The following is a 15,810-nucleotide window of genomic DNA, read 5'->3' on the forward strand; positions in this document are numbered from 1 at the left end:
TTTACCTCCCTTCTCAACTCATTTGCTCACATTGTATATAGACTTGTTTATACTGTATTATTGACTGGTAACTCTGTGTCGTTGTATCTGTCGAACTGCTTTGCTTTATCTTGGCCAGGTCGCAATTGTAAATGAGAACTTGTTCTCAACTTGCCTACCTGGTTAAATAAAGGTGAAATAAAAATAAATAAATCAAATAAAATACAGGCTACTCACATGTATTGTCATATAACCCTAGTCTGGTTCTGTACCTTCAACAATATTCTGGTTCATGTATACTGGAAATGTGAGGCATTTTATTTTGAGATGCTTTAATACATCAGTGATGGTCAATGAAACTGATGTAAACTGATGCAAGAGAGAGAGAAAGAAAATGTACCATAGACAGTAATTCATCCACAACATGCATTCTAGGTCTTTCTCTCCATATCCACTTACACAGAAGTGGTAATTAATTAGGTTGACGATTGGTGCCGCACTAGTAAACTAGACAGCAAATAGAACGCATTGCACTATGCATCTACACAGAACTGCATAGGTCTTTGAGTTATGTAGATACTAACCAGGAAACGAGGTCGAACACTTGATATAGACAATGTATATTATATGGATTGTAATGAGAATTAAAAAAGGTGAAAACATTTACCTTTACACTGAGCCTTTCATGTAAAATACTTGTTTAACAGGGTTATCCCTCCTTCATTAAATTCTATAAAACTCAAATAAAAAGGGATTCCAATCCTGAGACATGTCCTTGCCTTTTTGAACCAGTAGAGGGCAGTGCTAGAGCAATCATACAGATCACAGGACTTACTTTTTTCCTCTTTTCTTGTTTCAGACAGTAATGAACTATTCTTTGACAGGGATATAATTGTTCACGTTGAACAGACGAAGAATAACTTTTGCTGCCATGTCTACAAATTCAGTCGTGGACAAGTAGAGGAGTGAGATGATTGTCTGAAGTTCGGTAAATTACGTGACATTCCTCCAACTACTAATTATGAAATGCAAGAGAAGTCCTAATGTAGATTGCGCTGAATGTTTTCCTATTTATTTCATGCACTTCTTTCCCAATAAAGATAACATACGGTCATCCTTTTTGTACTTTAAGATGTTGGCACTCTAATAGTGTCTGAACTGGTCATTCATGTTTTGTTCTTCCAATCTGACTGTTGGATACATCTGCCTTTTCGGATTTATTTATTTTTGACATAAGGATGAAATTGAGTGACTTCCGGAACAGAATAACATTTTTGATCCAAGAAGTTGCGTTGATACACTGTATATATGTTTTTACAGCCACCGATTTCCCTCTATCATAGCTGAATAAATGGTGTGGGGTTTTGACCTAAAAATATGGCTCAGAGCCATCCTCCACTTCTGATCTTCACGAGGGTGAGCACACAGAGGGCTTTCTGCTGGTTTGAGTTTTGCTTCTCACAAGTTCCAAAGCAGAATCTGGTCACAGCTTTTTCTCTTTACACTGAAGTAACACATATGTAGACTATACAGACGCATGACTTTAATGATGGACCTGAGGATACAATGAAGACCATAATGTTGCAACAATATGGAGAGGAGCATGGTATGCAACAGTAGTCCAACATACGGAATTATACTCCACCTACTGTAGCATTGTAACTTGAGCCATAGCATCACACACACCATGAGGGAAAATGACATACTGTATGATAAATTACATATCTTCAGTTCTCTGAAAAACAATGCTAAAACTCACCAGGTTGTTCTCAGTCTGAGCTGGAGACAGAACTGTCCTCAGTGTATGCCTGATGGAAGTGTATGCCATTAATCAGCAATCTGAAAACTTCAGCATTCATGGCTTACCAGTCACATGATAGTATACATGTAACAATGCTGTACATTTAGGTGTGCATTGGTGGAATAATTGTTTGAAGCCGCTGTAGCATTATGATGGTCTATAATCCATGATGTGTGTTATAGTGGAGTCAGCAAGAGCACTTTGCTTCAAAGAGTCAACATTGTTCAGTTTGACCAGTACCCCTATCATCTTTCACCACTATAAATAATGCATTTAGGACTACAATTCAAATTAACTACACTATCAAACATGCAGCATACAAAAAGCAAGAACCTGCTCATTTTTATTTTCAATATATAATTATAGGCTAACCGAGTTGGATATTGTGTGCAAACCTGAATTATGACAGCACCTTGTATTTTGTGAATTTTTACAGTTATTAAATATAACACAAAATAAATCAAACAAGCTTATATAATTGGTATTCATTTTGTACATTGTACCATAACTCAAGAAAGGCAGTTGATAGCTAAGCTACCCTAAATCCAGCAAGGTAAGGAGGAAGGCTACAATGGTCAGTAACACATAGGGGTCATGTTCTGAAGCAATGGCAGAAGATGGGAAAGTTGAATCCATCTCATTTATCCAGGAATGCAGAGAGCGGTTTTCAAAGGGAACCATTATACAACCGTAACATTATGAATCCTCATTTAGCCGGTCAGGTCAGTCATGATTTCAACATATCCAGGTCAATTACTTGATAAGCATATCCAGTAAATAAGTAAATCCAGCTAATTATCATACAGGATGTCCAGATAATAACCAATGAGTACATCCACATCATTATATGCACACACACTGTAGCTTGTCCAGCAAATAACCATTTGGTGATAAAATCGATGCGTTAGAATTTTCCCCGAATCACAAAATCAGCACCTTGATTCAGGGAGAACGGGGGCGTGTTTACATAGACATGTGGGGCAGGGTTAAAAGCCATAAGATTTGCAGTCATTGGCTGAGGGGAGTGTCAGTGTCAGCTTTTGGGCCCCACCTGCTCCCGCCTCTCTGGCTCTCTGTCCAGGATGGGGCTAAGGCCTCGGACCCCTGCGTACGGCCGGTGGGAAACCCCATTCATGGCTGAAAGGCCCCCACTGTCTATCGGGCAGATGTAGTCCGCCAAGTCATCCGGCCTCCTCTTCCTCAGGTGACTGAAGTGGGTGAAACCAAGCTTCTTGGGCTGAAATAATACAGGAAGACAAGAGCTTAAGCTTGGGTCCTTTGTACACAGTATGTACGTTGAACAATAACTACTGTGTATTATTTCTAAAACTGAATACAAGAAAATTAGTCAGAGGTCATTACATGTACAGAGTATTCACAGCACATTATAGGGTAATCACAGGCCCTCTTCCATGGACACACAGCAGTCGTACCCGGACTTTGGCGGCGGTAGTGAGGGGTGCATGGCCGGTGGCATTGGCATACTCCCGTTTCTCCAGAGAGGCCTGCGTCCCCACCAGGGTGGTGAAGGCGGTGGCCAGGTGGCGGCGGAGCAGGGTCTTCTGAGGGGGGATGTTCAGCAACATGGCCAGGGTCTCAGAGCTGAACCGCAACTCCAGAATCTAAAGTACAGGGGTAGAGGACAGGGCTGGAGCTCACTCAGGTAGGAACACAACCATTTATAAGTGCAGCATCCCGAATATCCAGTCTTCTTCCAAAGTGTGTTCCTGCAACTGACAGGGGGAGTGCAGCTGCACACTTCAGAAATGTTTGGGGAATTGCATGGTTCTGAGGTGCAGTCCACTCACAATGAGACCTCCATGGACCCCACTGCCCCGTAGGTTGGGTGCATACTCAGCCAGGTCCACCGCCCGAAGCCACTCCATCACACGATGGTTGGACCATTGGATCACCTCTGAGGGAGAGGGGTTCCTCTGACCAGGGAGAGAGCGAAATGAGACAGTTCCTCCACTGAGCAGTAAAATCTTATCGTTAAACAAATCTTAATTCATTTCTCATCCATCATTCCAACTTTTCTCCTCAGTCACTCATTTCCCTCCTCCCCCCACCTCAGGGTTCCCACCCTCTCACCTCCTCTCCAGGCCTGCGTCGGAGGCAGTGGGGGTTGAACTTGTTGACGTGGAGGACGTGGATAGCACACTTTATACTGAGGTGATGAAGCTGACTGGTCACCTTCAGGAAAAGCAGGTCATTCTGGGAAACAATTTAGACTGTAGTTCAGTAGGAAAGCTAGGGCGTATTCACTGTAGTTCAGTGGGAAAGCTAGGGCGTATTCACTGTAGTTCAGTGGGAAAGCTAGGGCGTATTCACTGTAGTTCAGTGGGAAAGCTAGGGCGTAGTCACTGTAGTTCAGTAGGAAAGCTAGGGCGTATTCACTGTAGTTCAGTAGGAAAGCTAGGGCGTATTCCCTAATTCAGTAGGAAAGCTAGGGCGTATTCCCTGTAATTCAGTAGGAAAGCTAGGGCGTATTCCCTGTAATTCAGTAGGAAAGCTAGGGCGTATTCCCTGTAATTCAGTAGGAAAGCTAGGGCGTATTCCCTGTAATTCAGTAGGAAAGCTAGGGCGTATTCCCTGTAATTCAGTAGGAAAGCTAGGGCGTATTCCCTGTAGTTCAGTAGGAAACCTAGGGCGTATTCCCTGTAGTTCAGTAGGAAACCTAGGGCGTATTCCCTGTAGTTCAGTAGGAAAGCTAGGGCGTATTCACTGTATGGGAACCCTTTTATATATAAATGGTGATATCAAATGAGAGCATTTACACTCAACATTTCTTGTACGATTCACTTAAAAATACATTGTTTAGCCTTACCACGGTGAGATACTGGAGCATCCTGCCATCCACTCGCCCCTCGTGGAACTGGTCCTTGTACTGAGGAAGACCTATGTCATCCAACCATCCTGCATGTCACCAATCAGAGTTAACCATTTTAACTTCCTTTTAAACAAGGACCATTTTCCAGCAAAATATCCTACAGACAATGCAGTTGACTCATTGTGCATCTCAAATATGACATTTCTGGTCATGTCTGAATATAGTAGATTTTAATAGTACAGTTTAAGTTGTAGACGTACGTGTAACCCAGATGTGGTCCAGCTCAGAGGACTTCTCCAGGGCTTTAGTACTGAACCCCCTTAGAGCCAGCTGTAATTTCTTCCTGTGTAGCGGGTGATTGATACCCATTTCCTGTGGACACAGACAAAAGTACATTAAAATAAAGTTCTCAAACACATACAAGGTTTTACCAATCAATGTTTATATGTTCAGAACATGATCCTGATTCCTGCAGTGCTACATGTTCTCCAGAGAGTATTATGACAACACAGTGTCCATATGGAATCCTGCGGAGACTGAGAAGTTCTGAGTGACTGACAACCTACTTGTGACCCTGAGGCTGTCCTAATATAGACACCATACAAGCAACCATTCTGTATGTTTTTAAGTTCAGAGTAGCAACTCTCTCCCTCAATTCTTTAACAATTTTTATTTAATTTATTTCACCAGGTAGGCTAGTTGAGAGGCTAGTTTAGTTGAGAGGCTAGTTTACAGGCTAGTTGAGAACAAGTTCTCATTTGCAACTGCGACCTGGTCAAGATAAAGCAAAGCAGTGTGACAGACAACAACACAGAGTTACACATGGAGTAAACAATAAACAAGCCAATAACACAATAAACAAGTCAATGACACAGTATTAAAAATAAAGTCTACATTGTGTGCAAAAGGCATGAGGAGGTAGGCAATAAATAGGCCATAGGAGCGAATAATTACAATTTAATAGATTAACACTGGAGTGATAAATGAGCAGATGATATGCAAGTAGAGATACTGGTGTGCAAAAGAGCAGAAAAGTAAATAAAATAAAAACAGTATGGGGATGAGTTATGTAAGATTGGGTGGGCTATTTACAGATGGACTATGTACAGCTAACCTTCTCAAAGTCCTGTGGCCTTGCGGACAGGAGCGTCTGTCCGTTGTCGACCCACTGCCGGGTCAGGTTGACGTACTGGCCTAGACCATAATCCTCCAGCCAACCACACACCTGCTCTCTGGTCCACTGGCTGAATGGTGTGTTCATATCCCTGATAGAGAGAATGAGAGAAGTTAGATTAAGAATGCTTGAGAGAGAGAACACAGAAGCAAAACAAGGTTCTGTCTACATATATTGTATATGGCCTATTCAACATCTATACGATATGAACAGTATGCCCTATATTGAAACAGGTGCAGTAGCAAACATATGTGACTCATTTCAGGAAACTAGGCGTATCTCGTAACGTCACTACTTCACAGGAGAGGTATTTGAATGGAATTTATAGATTTTCTTCTCAAAAGCATTTTTTGGCAGAAATGCCTTCTGGAACATGTGAACTTTCATGTGCCTTAAAAACAAACCTGTATGCCGTCTGTAAAATGTTTAAGTTTTTGTTCAATTACGAGCAGAGTTGGTTTAACCATGGAAAAGACAGTAAAGGGGATAACTAGTCAGGTGTACAACAATGCACTCAACTGAAATGTGTCTTCCACATATAACCAACTCTTTGAATCAGAGAGGTGCAGAGGGCTGCCTTAAAATCGACAGCCACGTCTTCGGCGCTTTGGAATTTTTACCTTGTCGGCTCGGGATTCAATACAGCAACCTTTTGGTTACTGGCCTAACGCTCCTACACGCCAGGCTACCTGCCGCTAGCCATGATTGGCTGAGAGAATGGTTGGGCTGGACATGCTGAGATGATTTCCGATTGTGCTGTCATGTAGCAGTCTTCTGTCTATAACATAAGCTGCTAAATATGTCTAGGTAATCCTTTCTAAAGTGGCTTTTTTGAAAGATATCACAAATATCTGCACAAGTGTTGCTAAGGCTCTCCACTTTCTGGAGGACCGAGTTTTTAAATCAGTGGAATGCCTGGTGGAAGCAGAGTATGATAGCTAAGGAGATGGCGTTTGATTGCAAATGCAGAGGGAGCCAAAGAGAACAAGGAAGGCTGTTGAATGAAACACCTGTCTGGATTACATTTTCAAACTAAGGGCAACCATGGCATTTGTGACAAAGAGGGAGAAGCATTCATCCATGTATACGGGTAAGGGAGACTAGCAAGCTACATTTTCAGATATTCTACATTTCTAATTTTGTTAGAATGTCGTTTTCATTGCCCGTTAAAGGGTAGTGTTAGCTAGCTAGCTAACATTGTGTGTATGATCTGTGTAGTAATGTTTTCATATTTCAGAGCTATTTGCATTGCTAGTTATAGACTAACATTGAACTTAGCTCATTTGTTAGCTTTAGCTACCTGTAGATTCATGCAGGATAGTAATGTTATGAGTTGGGATTATGGTTCATTGTTTAGCTAGCTACAAGTCACAACAAAAGACTCCACTATGCAAGTAACCATTTCACTGTGCCGTTTACACCTAACAAGCTAGAAACTAAGCAAAATCATTGTTTAGAAAGCTGCTTTTAATTCCCTGGTATTCTAGATTTATATATATATATATATATATATTAAATGAATGGGTGAATTGGTGTTAAAATGAACCAGTTATGCTATCTTTATGTAATGTAAAAAAAACACCATTTCAAATTGTTATACATAAGACCAAATCGAGGCGGTTGGTCACACTTTATTTGTATAGATGGTCATACTATCAACAAGTCATCTGTTGATAAGCAACTGTTTGCTAAGGTTACGGTTAGGTTTAGAATAAGTGTTAGAGTAGGGGTTAAGGTTAGTAGAAATGTTACTACATTGTTAATTCATGCCAATAATCTATTGGGGAATTAGGTGGTGTCAAGGATTTATCCCCAAATCCAGTCTTACCGAACAGTGCTGCCAGACTCAGGGGTCCGGGTCAGTCTTGGCCCCGCTGTGGCACGCAGCCCCCCTCTCCTAAACTGGTTTGATTCCAGGTCCTCCCCATGCAGACCCCCTGACTGGGTCCGCCTGATCCTGGAGGAGAGGACCGTATTTGATTTCATAGACATACTGTACATAATATTCAAGACTTGGGCGTCATTCACATTCCTTAGCTTGCCATTTGAGGTATATGCTCAATCTACTGTATATATTTTATTTTTAAAATATATTTAAAGAATATATACCACTCACTTTCCCCAGAGCTTTCTGATACTGTTATTGTTCTTCAAGTGTTCTGGTGAGCCAATAGTCCGTTGACCTGAATCCGCCCCTGAAGACTGGGGTGAAAGATCAGAGGATGAGGTGTCGTCCATTTTCTCTGTCTTTCCTGTAAGAAGGGGGGGAAAGATCAACAAAAAATGATCTTTCTTTTCTAGTTGTGTATCTATCATTGAAACATTTAAAATCGGAAGTTTACATCTGGGCAAAGGTTCTGGTTAAGCTTTAATTTGAGTTTCTTTTGAAAATGTGCAATGCAAGAATAAAAACAATCAACTCGTTCAAAAAAATGTATTTCTTTCCATGACTGCAAAACAAATAGCTGATGTTATCTTGGTGAAAAAAAGTTTCATACAGGCGGTGAACCTTCAAAAAGACTTGAATCTTAATGACTGAATTATGTTTATTGCCAATAGCCTGTGAAGAGAAATAGCACAAACATGTTAATTAACTCAGACTAGTGCCATGGACACCCTACGTGAACATACCCCTGAAATATAAGGAACATGAATGTATTGGAAATTCCAAATTGTATGCTGTCATCTTACACAGAGCACTGACACACACATTTAACCCGACAGACATTTTCCTAGTCCCCAGGTCCAGAAGAAATTAAATGAAATGTACAGCATTATACCATGAGCCATGAATGCATGACTCCCTTCCATCGTATGAGCACCCAAAAAAATGTATTAAGCAACATCTCACGGCACAACTTCTCTCCCCCATGTGACCTACTTGTGCATGTACAGACATGTATGTAACTGATAGATGCACACGCACGCATTGAAAAGCATTAACATGATCTGTATGTCAATGGTAAACTATTTGGTCTGTAATGTATTTTTCGATATGTGTCGAACCCCAGTAAGACTCACTGATAGGCCCACTATGGGATTGGTAGAGCTTTGCTTTCTCATGTTTGTATTGGAGGCCTTTGGCTCTAACCGACCACCCAAAAGGAGTGAGAGCACATAGAAAGGGGTTCCAGCTGCTGGGCCTGTGCCTGTTTATGTGCACAGCACAAAATCCCACCACTGCATCCATAATATGGCACCAGTCACAGCTGGGAGGCCAATATAGATTCATTTTGTGGGAGGATCATATACTCATGGACTTGATTCCTGCCACTCCAAAGTCCAGGGTGGAGTTGAGGTGAGTGTGGTCCATGAGAGAGGGTGGGGTTGTGGACCGTGGTCATTTAGAAAGAGAAGGTGGAATTGGGGTAAGTGTGGTCTGAGAGAGAGGATGGGGTTGGGTTCAGTGTGGTCGACCAGAAAGAGGGTGGGGTTGTGAACATGGTATATGTCAGGCAGTCAGGAATATCCCTGAAAACCTTTGCTCCGGCTGGGGCCTCGCCTCTATTGGCTTTGATCAAAGTGCCACTAGCCACTGATCAGAGACCTGTGTATTTTCCCGGTCTCAAAATGATCAGCTATCTGAGGCTTTGTGCTCTGTGTTGTAGAAGGGGCCAGAAGGGGCACTAATAGACAGTGTGTGTGTGGTGGTGGTGGGGGGTTAATGCTTCTTTAGGCTTACTTGAGTCTCCGTCTTCACTCCCCTCTGGAGACCTCTGGCTCTGTGTCTCACTGCACTCTCCCTCTCCATTATGCTCTGGGAAGGAGGCCTTCACCGGCAGGGTTTGGCATCGGTTATCTACAGGCCTATTCTGGAGAACAAACACAGACTAATGAAACATTTAGACCAATAGAAAATGTTTTGTTACTTTTGATTAATTGATTTATTTTCTATAAAATTCTAATTGACAAAACAATGTGGTCAGAAGTGTGACCCAAACACAATAAAGAACAGTAATGGTTAGATATGAAAGTGAAGAGTTTTGTTCACAGTAATAATACCTCAGTAGACACTTCAGCCTCTACAGGAATCACCACTACATGCTAGAGGTAGGAAAGGTGAAGAACAGTCATTAGATGACAAGGAGTCAGTGCTGTGATACAGATTGGGGAGAAAAGTGTAATGGCCTTTCTAGTCAGATATTCTCACTCTGGGCAGTAAATGGTGTCAAGTGAAAATGTCCCCACTACCTTCAATGCAGATCCATTCTGTAGGTTGTCCATACTGCTTGATAAAAGTCGGGGATGTGTCCTGATAAAAATATATTATCTGATTATTCAATTTACAATGAATATATTGGTTAGTGCAGCCCCATAGAGCTCTTAAAGAAGTCCCAGAAAAGGCATTCTATTCCCAGAGTCTCACCAGAGTTCTCTTTCCTTCTGGGCTGGCAGATGGGACACGAGCTGTGGGGATGAACTGCTGAAGGACATCTGGACCAGAGCAGAGACGGAGATGAGGACAGGGAGCGAGGAATATGACGGTAGTGCATTGTGACAATGAGGCTTCTGAACCATATTGGGCAGGATCAAACATGTTTTAATCCAAAAGGCACTTTCTACCTTCATATTGTGCACTGAAAACTGGAGTAATTGTCAGTGTATGGGGCTGAGAAAACCATTTTTTCCCCCCTATCTGAACATTCCCCTTCCTCTGACCCACCTCAGTCTTTTTGTTCTCTGGGAGTACACTGGAAGGAACTGTCCTCATCACCACTCCATGCTCCCGTTCCTCACTGCTGCTCGATTGAGTACTCTCATTGGATATTGAGAGGATAGTGGGTGGAGCTATCAAAGAAAGAGAGTGTCATTGCTTCATACCATCATGAGTAATGGAAATGTTCTGCTCTCTCCAGTTCATTATGCAGTGGGGCAAAAAGTATTTAGTCAGCCATGAATTGTGCAAGTTCGCAAACTTAAAGATGAGAGGCCTGTAATTTTCATCATAGGTATACTTCAACTATGACAGACAAAATGAGAAGAAAAAAAATCCAGAAAAATCACATTGTAGGATTTAATGAATTTATTTGCAAATGGTGGAAAATAAGTATTTGGTCACCTACAAACAAGCAAGCTTTCTGTCTCTCACAGGCCTGTAACTTCTCTCCTCCACTCGTTACCTGTATTAATGGCACCTGTTTGAACTTGTTATCAGTATAAAAACACCTGTCCACAACCTCAAACAGTCACACTCCAAACTCCACTATGGCCAAGACCAAAGAGCTGTCAAAGAACACCAGAAACAAAATTGTAGACCTGCACCAGGCTGGGAAGACTGAATCTGCAATAGGTAAGCAGCAATTATTATTAGGAAATGGAAGACATACAAGACCACTGAATATCTCCCTCGATCTGGAGCTCCACGCAAGATCTCACCCGTGAGGTCAAAATGATCACAAGAACGGTGAGCAAAAATCCCAGAACCACACGTGGTGACCTAGTGAATGACCTGCAAAGAGCTGGGACCAAAGTAACAAAGCCTACCATCAGTAACACACTACGCCGCCAGGGACTCAAATCCTGCAGTGCCAGACGTGATCCCCTGCTTAAGACAGTACATGTCCAGGCCCGTCTGAAGTTTGCTAGAGAGCATTTGCATGATCCAGAAGAAGATTCTCCCAATGTCATGTGGTCAGATGAAACCAAAATATAACTTCTTGGTAAAAACTCAACTCGTCGTGTTTGGAGGACAAAGAATGCTGAGTTGCATCCAAAGAACACCATACCTACTGTGAAGCATGGGGGTGGAAACAGCATGCTTTGGGGCTGTTTTTCTGCAAAGGGACCAGGATGACTGATCCGTGTAAAGGCAAGAATGAATGGGGCCATGTATCGTGAGATTTTGAGTGAAAACCTCCTTCCATCAGCAAGGGCATTGAAGATGAAACGTGGCTAGGTCTTTCAGCATGACAATGATCCCAAACACACCACCCGGGCAACGAAGGAGTGGGTTCGTAAGAAGCATTAAGGTCCTGGAGTGGCCTAGCCAGTCTCCAGATCTCAACCCCATAGAAAATCTTTGGAGGGAGTTGAAAGTCCGTGTTGCCCAGCAACAGCCCCAAAACATCACTGCTCTAGAGGAGATCTGCATGGAGGAATGGGACAAAATACCAGCAAGTGTGTGAAAACCTTGTGAAGACTTACAGAAAACGTTTGACCTCTGTCATTGCCAACAAAGGGTATATAACAAAATAGAGAAACTTTTGTTATTGACCAAATAATTATTTTCCACCGTAATTTGCAAATAAATTCATTAAAAATCTTAATGTGATTTTCTGGATTTTTTTTCTCTCATTTTGTCTGTCATAGTTGAAGTGTACCTATGATGAAAATTACAGGCCTCTCTCATCTTTTTAAGTGGGAGAACTTGCACAATTGGTGGCTGACTAAATACTTTTTTTGCCCCACTGTACATTTGAATGTAAGGAATGTTTTAACCTTTGGTGGCTTTTCATTAAAACAATCAATCAATAACTAGAGTCGTACAATGTATGTTAGGGGAGGTTGGTACCTTGTCTTGGAGTCGCAACATCTCTGAACTGTCTGCACTGGACTAAGAGCAGTGTGAGCTCCTCAATACGCCGGTCCTGTAACAGGGAGATGAATCCATACAGTACCTTGCAAAGTAGTTCTTCACATTTTGTGATACAACGTGGGATTAAAATGAATTTAAATTGTCAATCTACACAGAACACTAAATGCCAAAGTGGAAAAAAAATGTAATAAGTAAACATTGTTGTGTAAGTGTTCAGCTCCCCGAGTCGAACCATGTTAGAAAAACCTTTGGCTTCGATTACAGCTGTGAGTTTAGGGTAAATCTAAGAGCTTTGCAAAACTGGATTAGGACATGTTTGTCAATTAATTTGTCACTTCCTGTTGAACACAAAATGAGGGAGAGCTCAGTTGTGTTCCCAAGAAAGCTAAGGTAACTGAGCTAAACTACCCCCCCCCCCCCCCCCCGTAGATCTCACTTCCATCATCATGAAGTGCTTTGAGAGACTAGTCAAGGACCATATCACCTCCACCCTACCTGACACCCTAGACCCACTCCAATTTGTTTACCGCCCCAATAGGCCCACAGACGACGCAATCGCAACCACACTGCCCTAACCCATCTGGACAAGAGGAATACCTATGTCAGAATGCTGTTCATCGACTACAGCTCAGCATTTAACACCATAGTACCCTCCAAACTCGTCATCAAGCTCGAGACCCTGGATCTCGACCCCGCCCTGTGCAAATGGGTACTGGACTTCCTGACGGGCTGCCCCCAGGTGGTGAGGGTAGGTAACAATATCTCCACCCCGCTGATCCTCAACACTGGGGGCCTACAAGGGTGCGTTCTGAGCCCTCTCCTGTACTCCCTGTTCACCCACGACTGCATGGCCATGCACGCCTCCAACTCAATCATCAAGTTCGCAGGCGACACTACAGTGGTAGGCTTGATTACCAACAACGACGAGACGGCATACAAGGAGGAGTTGAGGGCCCTCGGAGTGTGGTGTCAGGAAAATAACCTCACACTCAATAGCAACAAAACAAAGGAGATGAGTTCAGGAAACGGCAGAGGGAGCACCCCCATCCACATCGACGGGACAGTAGTGGAGAGGGTAGTAAGTTAAGATCCTCGGCGTACAAACTGAATTGGTCCACCCACACAGACAGCGTGGTGAAGACGGCGCAGCAGCGCAAACTACCTGCCCTCCAGGACACCTACACCACCCAATGTCACAGGAAGGCCATAAAGTTCATCAAGGACAACAACCACCCGAGCCACTGCCTGTTCACCCCGCTATCATCCAGAAGGCGAGGTCAGTACAGGTGCATCAAAGCAGGGGCAGAGAGACTAAAAACAGCTTCTCTTTCAAGGCCAGACTGTTAACTTGTTGACGCTACCCATCCCTTAAGCGGGATAATTGTCATCAGCAACTGAATAGCATAGCGTCTCAGTCAAATAATATTACTAAACATATTCATGTTCATGAAATCAAACGTGCAATATTGCAAAACACAGCTTAGCCTTTTGTTAATCCACCTGTTGTCTCAGATTGAGATGATTCTTTACAGCGAAAGCAATACAAGCGTTTGTCGATCGCATGACAAAACATTAAGTACACTTAGCATCAGGTAGCTTGGTCACGGAAATCAGAAAAGCAATCAAATTAATAGTTTACCTTTGATGATCTTCGGATGTTGTTTTCACTCACGAGACTCCCAGTTACACAACAAATGTTCCTTTTGTTCCATAAAGATGATTTTTATATCCGAAATACCTCCGTTTTTTTGGCCCATTATGTTCAGAAATACACAGGAAAGAGCGGTCACGACAACGCAGACGAAAATTCCAAATAGTTTCCATAATGTCCACAGAAACATGTCAAATGTTTTTTTTATAATCAATCCTCAGGTTGTTTTTAAAATATATAATCGATAATATATCAACCGCGAATGTCTTTCACAGTAGGGGAGGGAAAACAATGGCTGTCCAAATTCTGTTGCGCGAGCAAAACTCATGTGACTACTTGACGCGATGTTATCGTTCTGGCTCATTTTTCAAAATAAAAGCCTGAAACTATGTCTGAAGACTGTTGCCACCTTGAGGAAGCGATAGGAAAAGGAATCTGGTTGATATCCCTTTAAATGGAGCAATGGGAGGATATGGAACATGGAGTTTTCAAAATAGAAGCCACTTCCTGGTTTGATTTTTCACAGGCTTTCGCCTGCAATATCAGTTCTGTTATACTCACAGACAATATTCTGGCAGTTTTGGAAACTTGAGTGTTTTCTATCCTAATCCTAATCTGCCGATTATATGCATATTCTAGCATCTGGTCCTGAGAAATAGGCCATTTACTTTGGGACCATTATTTTTCCAAATGTAAAAATAGTGACCCCTAGCTTCAAGAGGTTAAACAGCACTAACATTGAGTGGTTGCTGCCAACATACTGACTCCACTCCAGCCACTTTAATAATGGAAAAAATTATGTAATTGTTTTTATCACTAGCCATTTTAAACAATGCCACTTAATGTTTACATACCCTACATTACGCATCTCATATATATACTGTACTCGATATCATCTTGCCTATGCCGTTCTCTACCATCACTCATTCATATATTTTTATGTATATATTCTTCATCCCTTCACACTTGTGTGTATAAGGTAGTAGTTGTGAAATTGTTGTTAGATTACTCGTTGGTTATTACTGCATTGTCAGAACTACACTCACATTAACATCTGCTAACCATGTGTATGTGACAAATAAAATTTGATTTGATTTGTTGTTTTGAAAGTGTATTGGAAAGTTCTAGTAGCTAGCTAACATTTTAGTTTGGATCTCACAACACTGTTGGCATCAGTTGCTGGGACTGCTAGTCTCTGTCCAGTGATCCTGCCAACTAAGGCCGGGTCTGAAGTTCTATTTACCTAGCTGCCTATCAAGCCAGCTGTGTATTCCTTGAGGGCTTGAATGCAGTCCGCGATGCGGTTAGCCATTGCGGCTGGGACAGAGGATTGTCCCGGGTTTGTGGCTGTCTAGATCCCTGCTGTTTGTCATGTTGAATCTTCCCTGTGACCTGCCTTGTCTGGAACTGTGAGGAGTAACGGCATAGCCTACGTTGCTAGCTACCATGACAAAGACCAAAGCCGGTGGGAGTACTGTTGAGGACAGTGGTGTCTATCACACGTGAAGTATCTTTTAAAACAGACAAAAAGAGTTCTAAAAGCAGTTGTTACAGCAAGAAAATAGAGTTGTGTTTTGTCAAAATACTGGTGGATTCAACTAATAAAATAATAGTCAACCGGTCCAGTACCTGAAGAACAGGTTGCAGTTCTCCCAGGTTCAGCTCGATGAGTTGAAACTGGAGAACGGCAAGATGAATGCAGTCTGTAAGTCCTTGAGAGAGGACAGTTCTGTGTGAATCCATGATAACAATGATGGATAAATCAATATATCAAGGAGGAACTACATGGTTGTGGGAAGAATTGCAGAATCTCCACGTGACCTGGGCGGAGCCTGGGGAC

The 15,810-nt window shown here is 42.3% G+C and overlaps 1 protein-coding gene across 6 annotated transcripts in view; it reads right to left on the bottom strand.

The window, feature by feature from the left end:
- Nucleotides 1-1,500: 1,500 nt before the first annotated feature.
- The window catches only part of LOC115112400 (liprin-beta-2-like), a 35,557-nt gene continuing 21,247 nt past the window's right edge, over nt 1,501-15,810 (bottom strand). For all 6 annotated transcript variants that reach the window (XM_029639439.2, XM_029639438.2, XM_029639443.2 and 3 more), the window contains 15 exons: nt 12,296-12,371; nt 10,448-10,572; nt 10,151-10,218; nt 9,976-10,036; nt 9,787-9,828; nt 9,467-9,596; nt 7,901-8,036; nt 7,613-7,741; nt 5,725-5,875; nt 4,871-4,982; nt 4,608-4,696; nt 3,872-3,994; nt 3,589-3,714; nt 3,214-3,402; nt 1,501-3,017 (listed from right to left, as the gene is read on the bottom strand). In XM_029639439.2, coding sequence (XP_029495299.2) covers nt 2,814-3,017; nt 3,214-3,402; nt 3,589-3,714; nt 3,872-3,994; nt 4,608-4,696; nt 4,871-4,982; nt 5,725-5,875; nt 7,613-7,741; nt 7,901-8,036; nt 9,467-9,596; nt 9,787-9,828; nt 9,976-10,036; nt 10,151-10,218; nt 10,448-10,572; nt 12,296-12,371 — 1,761 coding nt within the window. In that variant the 3' untranslated portion in view covers nt 1,501-2,813. The remainder of the gene's footprint in view (nt 3,018-3,213; nt 3,403-3,588; nt 3,715-3,871; nt 3,995-4,607; nt 4,697-4,870; nt 4,983-5,724; nt 5,876-7,612; nt 7,742-7,900; nt 8,037-9,466; nt 9,597-9,786; nt 9,829-9,975; nt 10,037-10,150; nt 10,219-10,447; nt 10,573-12,295; nt 12,372-15,810) is intronic.

This window comes from Oncorhynchus nerka, linkage group LG27, assembly GCF_034236695.1.
Source record: "Oncorhynchus nerka isolate Pitt River linkage group LG27, Oner_Uvic_2.0, whole genome shotgun sequence".
Taxonomy (NCBI): Eukaryota; Metazoa; Chordata; class Actinopteri; order Salmoniformes; family Salmonidae; genus Oncorhynchus; species Oncorhynchus nerka.